At 29.4% G+C, this 13317-nt stretch overlaps 1 protein-coding gene across 1 annotated transcript in view; it reads left to right on the forward strand.

Annotated features, from left to right (window-relative positions):
- LOC129971822 (uncharacterized) overlaps positions 1-6063 on the forward strand; it is a 47214-nt gene extending 41151 nt beyond the window's left edge. The window contains exons 8-9 of the mRNA XM_056085798.1: positions 3823-3966; positions 5528-6063. Of these exons, the coding sequence (XP_055941773.1) occupies positions 3823-3966; positions 5528-5815 (432 nt within the window). The 3' untranslated portion in view covers positions 5816-6063. The remainder of the gene's footprint in view (positions 1-3822; positions 3967-5527) is intronic.
- The last annotated feature ends 7254 nt before the right edge of the window (positions 6064-13317 follow it).

Here is a 13317-nt window from a genome sequence, read left to right on the forward strand (position 1 = left end):
CGGTCAGTTGCAAGTTAAATCCGTCCTGACCAAACGTCCTCCTGCCGGTGTGGTGTGGAGAGGGGGGTGCCAGCTCCGGCGTCATCCTCGTCATCTGACTGCAGTTCAAAATACGAGGTCCATCCCAAAATAGCGCAAGTGTTGCTTCAAAGGGGACGTTAATTTAACTAAACCAAACCAGTCGCAAAAAAAAAATCATGCTTTACACTTAATTTTACTTCAAAAAGAAAGATGTGGATTCTATTTACTCCATTTCCTTTTTTTATAATTACAACTTGCTTAATTCATTCCTTTACCATTCGTTGTGAACTTCACAAATGTCGAAGACCATGTATGACAAACAGCCCCTATTTTCCTAATAGCAACTAATAGCTATAGATTTCACTTCATAAATATTTACCCAAAGCAATTATTCCCGCCAATTCCATTTATCTAAATTTAAGTAGCATAGTTAAATATCGATTCACATTGCTTATGATTTTATTATACTTCAGATAAATTTTAAGCCTTCTCTTTGAATATCGATAGAATTAACATTCGTATGAAAACTAAATTAGTTCCAGTAATGGAATATGAGAAAAAAGTATCGGCTGGCTTGAAGTCAAACTTTCTACTATGTTATTATTCTCAAGCTGTGTAAAACATAAGAAGGAATAAAAATCGAATAGAGAACGAGCATGAAAATGAATCATTTTTTTCAGTAAACACCAGCACACAATAATTACTAATATAAAAGCTGAAGAGAATCCAGCACTAATCTTTATTGAGAATGTTGAATACATTATACCTATTTCGCTAAAATCACGCAAACGTTTGATGATCGGTAAATATTTTGATTATTCTCTAATTTATTCGGTTTGTGCTTGCAAGAACAATTTTTATCACCGATTTTTACTTATTTCTTAATGAACTTTGAGCATTTATTTGTTTTTATGTGCAAAGCACTATTAAAAAAATGCAAAACTTAATTACTTTTGCATTTTTATAATTTTTATTATCCCATACATGTGGCGCCATCTGGTAGTAAAGATGAAAAAATGAATTAGAGATTCAATAATGTTTATAACTTCTGCCTTTTACTACCTTCTAGTTTGCTGGGAATATTATTTGTTTATTTTCAACTAAGTCTTATGCACAGCTCAATTGTTTTGATTCCCTCAACAAAGTATGATCTCTAACTTACACATATAAAACCTCTTATATTATCACTTAACCTTATTAACTTAACAACTGTTTTGTTCGTTGTATGACTGAACTTCTCCAATGAAGGTATGTTATGCGATGGTCACAGTCACATGACAAGTCCAATTTTTATCGGCATATAAGTTTTAACTCCATGTTCTTTTACTCGACGCTTTAATTTAACTCAGTATATTCAGACTGAGACATTAAAATTGAACCACATTTCATTTGTAATAGATAAGAACATACAAGTGCCTGTTATGTGGTTTGAGAAGTGCTATAAAATAACATGTATGATAATTTAGCATATCGGAATATAATATTTAATATCTTAGACGACTTTTTGTTTAGATTAATTACAGAATTTGTATAATAAAATAAGAAAGTAGAATTTTATCCCGACATAGTTAAAGAGAATGAAAAAGAACGAACATAAACTTTAACAATGGAATTATATTATTCAACTATTAAAAAAATGCGATTAAATAATTGCAAAAAAAAAAATTGGAAAGGTTGAAATTTCCTAGCAACTATAAGAAACATTCTTGAAAATAATAATAATAAAAATTTTTTTTTAAAAAAATTGTCAAAATACCGGTAAAAAAATGTCACAATTAAATAAGTATCTATCTACGGATAATAATATGAATAATTTAGAAATTTGTTCTGCATAATCTTTTCTGAACTTCTCAACGAAAAAAAAGACAGAATTGTTCTTAATTTATGATAAATTAAAAGTAAAAATTTAAAAAATCGTTCCGAATGTTAAATTTACTTCTTCCAGAACACAAGTGGATAAGCCAAAACATCCATCATAAGCCAAATGGTAGGCCTAGAAATGATACTGTATTGAAAAGCGTTACATAAGTTTTTATTTACAATTAGTAAAAACCAGTAGGAATTATCTTCGAGAAACTTTTTTGTCTCCTCTATAATAAAAGTGTTATCCAACTCTTCATCTTGCACTTAAAATTTTGGATCTTGTTCAAGACCGTGAGCGGCAAGAGTGTTCAGATTTTTTGTTTTTAGAATTATGTATGTAAGAGTTGCGTACTTCTTGATAAAGTAAACCATTGCATGTGTATTATTAACCGTTGTCAAACTATTTTTATGGAAGAACCAAATAACATGAGATTATTGGCGACACAATATGTATATGAAAACCGAATATGTATATTAAACGCATTTCTGCAGAACGATTGAAATTAAATTTAGACATAGAACTGCAATTATAGTTACAAGATCATATCCCAGATTTCATAACTAAATCATAGAATTTGCATATTGTTTGTTATATCTTATACATGCATGAAAAAATACAGACCGACAGACAGTCAATCCCTTGAAGTATGCTGTTCCAAATTCGATGAAAAATTACACTTTAGATGTTAAATCAATATATACCAAATTTAAACATTTAGTTCTCTTTGCTTCTTAATTATCTCTTAACTTATAATCGGATAACCAGACTGACTAACTTTCTCTGAATGGATTTTGTTCAAAATGTGATAAATCTGCATATTTTGAGTAGTGATCATATAACAAAAATTTATATAACTTAAAACGCTTTTGAGTAATTATATTCACTGGCAAGCTGACAGGCACAGTTTCAAAAATGTGTCTTTCGGGTTAAGAGAGGTCAAAAATGTGGTGATACGTCAAAACCTCATGTACAAATTTATTAATGATTATAACACATTCTACGAAACGTATGTAAAGGAAAAGTAATATGAATTATATATTGAGTAATATGAATATTTAATATATATACATAATGAATAATATGAAAAAGTAATATGAATATGAATTACGAAAAAGTAATATGAATTATAAATTAAAAGCTTAAATATTCTTTCATATTGCAACATTGATTGCATATATCTTTATGAAAGAAAATATAAGGTCCAAAAATATATTATATAAATATTAAAATACCAAAATGCATGGTAACCAGATTTGTAGATTTCTTTCAAATTTTGAACAAACTCCATTCAAAGGAAGTTTTTTTTTTGTTTGTTTGTTTGTTTTTTTGTTTCGCTAGTCAATTACAAATGCACTCGATGACTTCAAATGTAAAAAGCCAGATAAATAAAACGTTGTATTCGAAATATAGATTCTGATCAAGTTTTGAGCCAAATTTGTCAAAAGATTGATTATCTGTTGCTACATACTTTTGCACGCACGTAAACGCAGTAACTGATGAATGCAATGAATTGAGTCAATAAAATTAGTATGCTATCTTATAAATGAATCTATAGTTTCCTGTCAAATTTTGGTTGCAATTGATCAAACAAACAAAAACAAATCTCCAAAATCCATATTCCCTGACAAATGTAGTAAAAATTCTAGATTTTTGTTAGAGATCTATATTTCTTAAATAATTTTCGCCAGTGCCATGCAAGAAAGAATTCGCGGCTTTACTCAAAGTTACCCAATTTTACACGAAGGAAGGGGAAGAAGATCTTTATTGGAGAGTATGTAGAAACATTTCGGAGAAGTTCCTCCCACTGGTTTACCAAAAAAATCTATACATATCCAATTTTATCCATTTTTTTCTTACTTTGTTTATTTATCATTTTATTCTCCAGTATCAATGCATGGAAATTATAACAATCGAATATATCTATGTTGTTTGTGCAGGTACAACAATACAAAAGAAATCTCCCGCCAGTTAGTTATGTGACAGCAATGGATATCTGGCTCTTCGTTTGTATCTTCATGGTTTTCTCTACATTAGTGGAATTTGCAGTGTGTTTTAATATTTTTGCGCAATCCCAAGATCAGGTAAACATTTTTTTTTTATTTTATTATTTTTTTTTTTGAAGCAGCTGAAGCGTTTTAAAATTATTTAGCTGATTTATTATAACGGAAAAAAAGAGAGAAATAACAACTTCTTGGAAAGAAATTTTTGTCTGTGGTTGAAATTTCATGCCCAGTATTTTTGAAAGTCACACCTATTTTTGTCTATTAATAAACATATCACAACTATTGTTTAATTTTAATAGTTACAACTATATTTCAATAATTCTATTTTTCTAAATTCGTATAATCTTGATCGGATAGAAGTAAATAATTGTTAATATTTAAGATCATAAGGTAAAATCAATAGAAACAAGGTTTGAATTAATTAAAGGTTAGGCGTCGGAGATTGTGATCTATAAGATCGGGTGCTCTGTCAATAAACCCCATATCTGGTGGTGGAAGATAGAACAGTTTAGAAAACATTTCTGATTCTTTTAGAAATGATATGCAACATATGCAGCTAAAAATCAAAGTATTGATTTGAAATCAGAGAATTATCAAATCAATCTCATTGAATTATTGATTTCAAAGTCAGATTTTGTTATATATTGATTCGTCGAGATTGAGTTAATTCCGAAGACACTTTTTTTAAATATTATGCAAATATAATGTGATTTTCAGAAAAGTTAATTCATGTAGGAGATAAGAGATCTTACACCTATGAACATTAAGATTAATTTCTATCATCGTATTTTTTTTAAAGATTGGCGTCGTCATACTGGGAAGAAAGGTTATAAAATTTTAGAACTATTAGATCATGCAGGAGAAAAGGTATCTCACTCTTATAAAATATTAAAATTAACTTCGATCATTGCATTTTCCATAGACGGTGGCGCTACGTTACTGAGAAAAAGAAACTAAAATTGATGTCAATCTGTCATGGTATCAATGAAATATATTAGTTTTAAGAAGGCAGTTTCTATTATCATGAAGCAAGTGTATCAATAAGAATTTTTTGGTATTAGTTATATTTTCTTCTTGATTTTAAAAGGATTTTATTTAATTTTAAAATGGATAGTTTTCTTTAATAAACTGTAAATTTCCTTATATTGCTATAATTTTAATAATATTTTTTTAAAAATAGTTTGTAAATTTCCAAGATGATTCTTCTTCTTCAATAATTATCACCCTTAATTTCTCTAAATATGCTTCTTAAAATTCTTCTTTTAAATATATCAAGAATATCTTTATCTTTTGTAGTCTGCCCATGTTTTAGCAACTCATGTAAGAACGGGTATAATCAAAATTTTGTAAAGGTGTACTTTTTTTTTTCTGAGGAGGATATTAAATTGTAAAAATTTTTGTAATCCAAAAAATATCTGTTAGCAGATGTGACTCTGTTGCGAATTACTTATGGAATTACATAATTAAGAATTATAAAAGATATGGAAAAATTAGTTTTGATATCTGTGTCTAAAACACTAACTGCAGAAATTATTTCACGAGAAGCACCTAAATTAAATAAAATAGAAATTACTGTCAATAAGATTCGTTTTATTCCGTAACAGTTGACACCGCTTTTTTTTCCTTTAATTTTTTTCAGCTAAAGAAGAATTCGTTACAACTTGCCGATCCAGATTTAAAGCTGAAGAAAGCTGCCTGGCCTGAAATTTCAGACCAGACGACTTCTTTGACGGATGAGAAAGTCAAACAAAAGAAGACGGATAACAAAGAATTTTGCGATCCTATTCTGATCGATTCGTATTGCAAATTTATTTTTCCAGGATTATTTATTTTATTTGCTATAATATATTGGTCATATAATCTGACTGCGTATATAAACAATATTGCTGTCTTACTGCACGAAAATGGTGAGCTTGAAGAAATTTAGTTCAAGTTAGCATGCATAGTGGGGATGACAAAGGTGACAAACAACGAACATTTTTGAACACTAAAAGTATTAAAATAAAAAGAAAATGAATATCCATTTGCTATAAATAATAAATCATTGCTCCTTAAAATTGTTAGAAATTTTATGTATGACGCATACATGTTTTCAAGACATTGTATAGAAGAATCTGTTTATTGCGTCATTCAAAGAACCCCCATAAGTTCGTGAAAAATGTACTATCGAATCTTCATTCAAAATGGAAAAAATTATAAACATCAATCTACATTTTATTAGATGTTTAATTAATTTTGAATTATATTATATCAATTATATATCAATAATAATTCAAAATTTTAATGCAATTTAATTAAACGTTATTAATTAAATTAATTTACGTCATATTAATTATATGACGTAAGTTAAGAATAATAACATATGCACTTCAATTAAATGATAATTTCAGCACTTACACTGCAATAATTCTTCCACTGTGGTTCGAAATTCTATCTTGAAATTTAAGCACAGGCTACATACAATTATAAGCAGGGAAACCAAATCGTGTTCCAACAATTGATTTTTTTTTAAACCATTAGATACAGATAGATGTATACACTCAAAAGATATAATTTAAAAGATGCAAAGAATGTTTTATTTTGTTATCTAAAATAGTGGTATTTAGACTTTGTAACTCTATTACAGTTGCAGAAATGCGGAACAGTTTTTTTTTAATTCAAAATGTTTATGCGACAAAAATAATTTACTAATTATGACTAATAAGACCAAATAATTAAAAAAAAATATTCTTCGATAGTCCATTTGCTGATTTAAAAAAACATAGAATCATTACATCATTTAGAGGATTTTTCCAATTGGAATAAATATCTATGTCTAACAGCTTAGAAATTAGTTATTGTACAATTAGAGTGGGTATCAGGTGTAATTTTCATTTGAATAATCCACATCCTATAAAAATATGACTTTGGGCAAAATTTCCATTTCAATCTATTCAGATCAATTTACCCGCCAGTACTTACATACAAGAATGTAACAAGAGCTTTAGCAACCGGTGTGGACAGTTAAATGGCTTTCATTCGACTAGGACGGAGATTATGTCCCATTTTTCAATTTATAATTATAGTTTGAATTTGGGTAATTCAAATTAATGGAAGTTACGAATTAGCTCTTTTACCCTCCTTGCCTTTTGTATTTAATAGTAGAATAGTATTAAAATAAATGTAACCAAAATTTGTTTTTCTTGATTCGAAGCCAAAAATAAAAATTGTAAAATATGTTTTTTACTTCTAACTTGTTTTTCTCAGTTAAATAAACTTATATTTCATTATATAAACTTGTACTATCTTTATCGTTACTGTTTTAATTTACTTGAATTTGAAATTTAATAAATAAAGCATTAAATATTTGCCAATTTCTACAAATATCCGAATATGTTACATGTATGCAGAGTGATTACGAAAAAAAACCTATCCTCATATATAAAAACGTTAATATTACACTATTCACACTTTTTTGATTTCTCTTTAAAAATGTGAAAGGTAAGAAAGACAATTTTTAATGAAATAATTAGGAATAATGACTTTTCCTAACATCGATGAAATTGGGACAGCAGTTGGAATTGACGGAAATTGTCACTCAATTTCCCACAGAGTAAACAATTTAAAATTTCTTTAAAAAACTAGTGGTGGAAGGCAAACTTTATGATATATCTAGAGATTATGAAATTTCATATAAAATGGAATTTTTTGACTGAAACTGGAGAAATCCATTGCGATATTTTTTTCATAAAGACGTTGCGCCAGCATATTTTTGGTTTTTCAGTCTTTCCAAAAAGTAAAAGTGGGTGGAAGGCAAAACACTTTTGATGATATAAGGAATGCATTAGTTTTCATATGAAACCAAAACTATCGAAATCGGTTCAGTGGTTTTGACTCGAGAAATCTATCTCGAGATTTGTAGGATGAAAGTAGTTTCTCCTTCTTTTTTTTTCGATTTTACTCGAAATTGAAGGAAGGAGATGGGCAAATGATCACTGAAAAATTTTTTAGATTTCTTGATTTTTCATATAAAACCAAATTTATGTAAATCGTTTCAGCTATTTTGATTGGGGAACAGAATCGCAAGATTTTTCCCAGATAGATTACATTATCATGTTGAGTTTTTTTTCTATTTCTACTAACAATGGAGGGTCTAGAAAGGCAGGTGGTAGATTATTGAAATCGGTTCAGTGCTTTCGGCTGGCGAAATCTGTCACAAGATTTCTAGTTAGGATATATGTTATGAAAATGGTTTTTTTTCCCGATTTTACTTGAAATTGAAGAATGGGGAACACACTCATCCATTTATACACACACACACACACACACACACACACACACACACACACACACACACAGAGAGAGAGAGAGAGAGAGAGAGAGATAATGCATTTCAAATGGATTTATTTATAATCTATATATATTTAAAATAATAAGGAAAAACCAATGAACCAGTTAGAAGTATTGGTCTGACTTCGCCAATTTTTGTTTATATAAAAGCTTATGACCTTCATATATGTCATTTAAGATTTTCTGCTTTCATGCACTCCCCATTTTCTGAAGAAATAGAAAAAATAAAACTTCATAATACATATTATGTGTGCAAATCTTTCGACAGCGCTTTCAATGGGGTGAATATATATAGGAAGGTTATAATTAATTAACTAGTTACTAAAACTTATACAGAGGCCGTTTTTTTAATGATTTTGTTGAGACTTGCTTTATACTTTATTTAGACCAAGGGAAAAGAAATCTGTAATAAAAATTAATAATCCAATTTTCGACAAGAAAGTAAAAAGTTAGTCCATAAAAAAAAAATAAAAATAAATAAAAATAAAAAAAAAACCCTCATAAACTAGAAACAGAAAATTTTATTCAAACACATAATTTGCACTATGTGCATTCCATTTGGTTCAAATACTTGTTCAAAGCAACATCAAGTGTTCCTTAAGGAATTTCAACGGCATGGCATATTTTTCTTGCTTTCAATTTAGGCATATTCTGCAGGCTTTCTCCATCAGCACAATTTTTTCTCCATCAGCACAACTAGAAATCCCAAGGATTCGAGTATAGAGAATAGAGAGACCAGACTATCAGGTGAATCCAGGTCCACCCTGTATAACTATACACATTTCAGACAGAGCATTCTGCATATAAATTTTCGAAATACATTCTCAATGAGGAAATCATGCTACTGAATTTGCTATCAAAAACGCTGATCGATTTATAAAAAGTTCATTTCGTAAAAATGATCATGACAACAATGTATATATCATCAAGTATCGCTTACTCTCATCAATCCAACCCCTGGGGGGGGGCACCGCACCTCGAAATGAGGATGAGATGCTTCCGGTACGGTGGTTGGATTTCGCCACCCTGGAGGGTACACAAAAAGGTAGGGGATCTGGCTCCTCCCATCGATGACGGGACGTACTTCCTACAGGAAGGATTGTAACGTGGTCGGTGATGGCCTTTAGGACTCAACCACAGTTCCCGCCAGTGTTGCTGTTGCGGCGGTCCGGTCATTCAGTATTTTATCCGTATACCTTCGGGCGGGTCAGAAAGTCAGTGATATGACTTATCCTCATCTATCCTCAATTTTTGAGAGAAATCGAAGAAGCACAACATAATGTATTTTATATGGGGAAATCCTGAAATAAAATTAGCCAGCCTCAACTACTAAACCGATTTCAAGAAAATATTGATCCATATGAATGTTTATAACTCTTGGTGCGCCATCAATGATCATCTACTATCTAGTTCTTCATTTTGAAGGATTTTATTAAAAAATTCTTTAACATAGCTCTCATCCTCAGTATTTGGAATAATTTCATCAATTTTTCCCGACAACTTCAGGAATTTTCCACTCTGAAATATAGCTAACAAATCTGTATTACTTATATAATCGCAATTACTCCTTATTATATTTATGTTGTGATAAAGAGATAGTAATCAAACTTGGTAAATATAACTCGATTAATTCTATTTACCAAGTTTCTTGGTGGTCAGATTAATAATATTAATCATGTTGACGTATTTTGAGGAAACAAATCTTGAAAAATAAAAGTAAGTACAATTTTAAGTTTTAACTGCATAATAATGGTACAAGCATTATCTTTGACATACTATGCTTTATAAAGTAAATTGAATTCGCGACGTAAATTCGCGAAATCGGTTCAGTTGGTGAGTTTGGGGAGATATGACTCTTGATGACTATAGAGGACTCATGAGCTTTTATCAAAATAAAAATTAGCAAAAATCAATTAATTTATTTGGTGATTGCGACTGGCAAACTCTTGGCAAGGAATTTAAAAACAGAAAATAAGTAACGAAGTAATTATTTTGAAATTTCTATTGAAAACACATGGTGGAGGAAAGAATGGACCATTGGTTTGATATGAAATTTATTTGATTATTTAAACCCTTTATTTCATATAAAATAAAAATTTGCGAAGTTGGTATAGAATTTGTAGCTGGAGAAATGGGTCTCTGATTTTGCCAGTTACTTCAAACATCTACATAGCGCGCGAAAAGCTTGCCAGACGGCAAATAAAACACTTCCTTGTAAACAGAACCTTCAAAGCATTTCTTCATCCATGAAGGAATCTCAAATGGAAAAATTATATCATATATACCTCAAGGAAGCGTTCTTAGCCTATTTCACATATTGAGATACTGGGGATTCACCCAGATATCTAAAAATTACAACCTTACAACTTATAAATTAGCAGCTATTGTTAAGAAACATGATTAGATATATAACAAGGACACTTCAATCATTCCTAAATACCCTTGAAACTGGTTGAAAAATTGGAAAATCAAAGTTAATATAGACAAATCAAAGGCCATCACCTTCGGCGAATGTAATTCTAATCACATTCTAGATAGTCTGGATATCTTCAACAAGATAATCGTGTGGGTAACCGAAATAAAATACCTCGGACTGGTTAAATGTCTTATCAGACTACACATCACTTTCTTAAAAATTGAGGGCAAAAATTCATCTTTGCTTACCTGCCATCGACAAAAATACTACTCTGTCACTTGTAAATAAATTTCTATCTTATAGCAAATCCTTAGACCAATTCTTACTTACGCATCTCTCATATGGGAACTTTTCGTGTTCTCCAAAATATAATAGTAAATTAACCCTGATTTACTCATAATTCTATAATTTACCAAGACTTAAAAATACATTCAATCTACGAGTACATTAAGAAACTCTCAGGAAAGCTCTTCAAAGGATTTGACAACCATTCAGATATTGTAAAATAAGTCATCTTGGCCGATTATAAAATACGATGCAAATACCTATATGAAATAACTTTCATATAGGTATCTGCATCGAATCCGCTTAAGCATGTTAACATGCGTCTAACAAAATTTCTTCCATCTTCTCCAACCTTTTATAATTTGAACCCATCTTCTATATTCATGGTGTACAACTTCTGAAGCACAAAAGTGAAAATAGTTGAAGGATATATAGAGCAAGATCATTTGTTAAAATAATATTTCTGAATTTTTTTCTTCTTTACAACAATAAAATACCTATATATTTGGTCTTGCTGCAAGATGTTACAATAAATACTTTCAAAATAATGCCACACACGATTTTATCGAACGTACATTTTAGTTTACAAATAAATTACATTGGAAATAAATAAATATATACATCTCAAATTAAATTGTATATCATGAAAAGTTACTTCTATATTCATATTTCTTTATTGATGCTTAGATTTTTTCAAGCATAGTAACCAAAGCTGAGATATGTTCATCAGATTTAAGATAAGATTCAATGGAAAACAAATATAAGTATACTCTGAGCAACTCAACTAAAAGAGCGTAATTTTTTGTAGAAAGAAGAATAAAGGGATTTCTTGAATATGACAGATGACAGTATTCGATAAAAAAAATGTTTAATACAATTTATAAGACTGCCAGATTGGCAAAATGCACAAAAAATATAAAAATAAAAAAGATACATCATAAAATTAAAATAAATGATTTAGTCAAATTGTATAATCACCAATATTTACTACATTGTTAAAGAATGAAATACTATCATTAATAGCACTGCAAGTGAAAAATGTAAAATAAATGAGTTGAGCTAAATATAAACATAACCGCATCAATATAAATGACCCATAATTAGAGTTCAAAACGATATATGCACATATGTTTTTAGCATTTACTAGTAACAAAATATTGCTGGAAAAGCAATCTCGTAATATTACAAATATGAATATTTTTTTTTCAATAAACACCTTAGGAAAGAAAATACTAATTTCTGTCACAATTAAACTTTCTTAAACGAAAGAAAGAAAAAGTATATGTTTAAAAATGTGTTTTTATGTTTTAGTATAATAAATTTCTGCAATTTTTCATGTGAATTCAATGGACTTTTAAATGAAGAAAACAGGAGATTTTATCATCACGACCTGGAGAGGGTTTTTCTTCTTATTATTATTTTCGTCTTAGAATAATGATAATAGGTTATGCATTTTAGAACAATGTATTTTCTGCCATAAAATTTGTTCTAAAATTAAACTTTTCTCTGCATTTTTGATTAAAAGGTAAAAAACAATAATTCATATATATTATGATTTTATATCTTTCTTTTCAGATATTATACTTCTCAATTGTTGGAATGAATACATAGACAATATACAGTCAATCGTATTCCTTCTTTAACTGAAATCAGTACTTTCACCATGGTACTATGATAATTTATTGCATATATAGAAAAAAAAGCATGCATAACTTTTTTAGGCAGATGATTTGGCTTGATTCAATAATTTTTATGTCTTGTTTCGAAATTAAACGAAGAAGGCTATTCTGGAAGAGGAAGAGAACCTTTTAACTTTGAGCCATATTCAAATGACGAGAATGATACCTGAACTTGTTTTTTGATGTTAAAATGTGAAAGAATCCTAGAAAACTTACAATAATGGAGACTGCTATAGTATTTCATCCAGCTCTGCTCACTTTCTATCTGAATTGCTCATTAATTCTTTTTAACCTGAGTATTTACCCACAAGAGCTTAGAGTTCTTCATTATCTTCTTTGTAGCTGTGAAAAGAAAAGAAGGAAATGCAAATTCCGTTTTTTCCTTGAAACACACACTGTGGGTCACATGATGAAGACGACACTGAAGCTGGGGCCTTTTAATAATTGGTCCTTACTTTTCAAAATTCAACACTATGTGAAGGTCAGAACAATTTCTTGCAAAGGTGTAACCAATACGCAGTCTGATGTGGTAAGTATTTGGATTCTAATGTAGAGAATCTAACGATAAACAATGAAAGATATCTCTAATTCACTTAAAAAATTTATTTGATATAAATTTGAATTAGTGTTTCAAAATATCAGAGCATATGATAAAGTTTTCAGTTTGATTCGTCAATATTTATCATATATTCAATAATTTAATCTTTAACAGAAAATATA

Source organism: Argiope bruennichi, chromosome 6 (genome assembly GCF_947563725.1).
Source record: "Argiope bruennichi chromosome 6, qqArgBrue1.1, whole genome shotgun sequence".
NCBI classification, from domain to species: domain Eukaryota; kingdom Metazoa; phylum Arthropoda; class Arachnida; order Araneae; family Araneidae; genus Argiope; species Argiope bruennichi.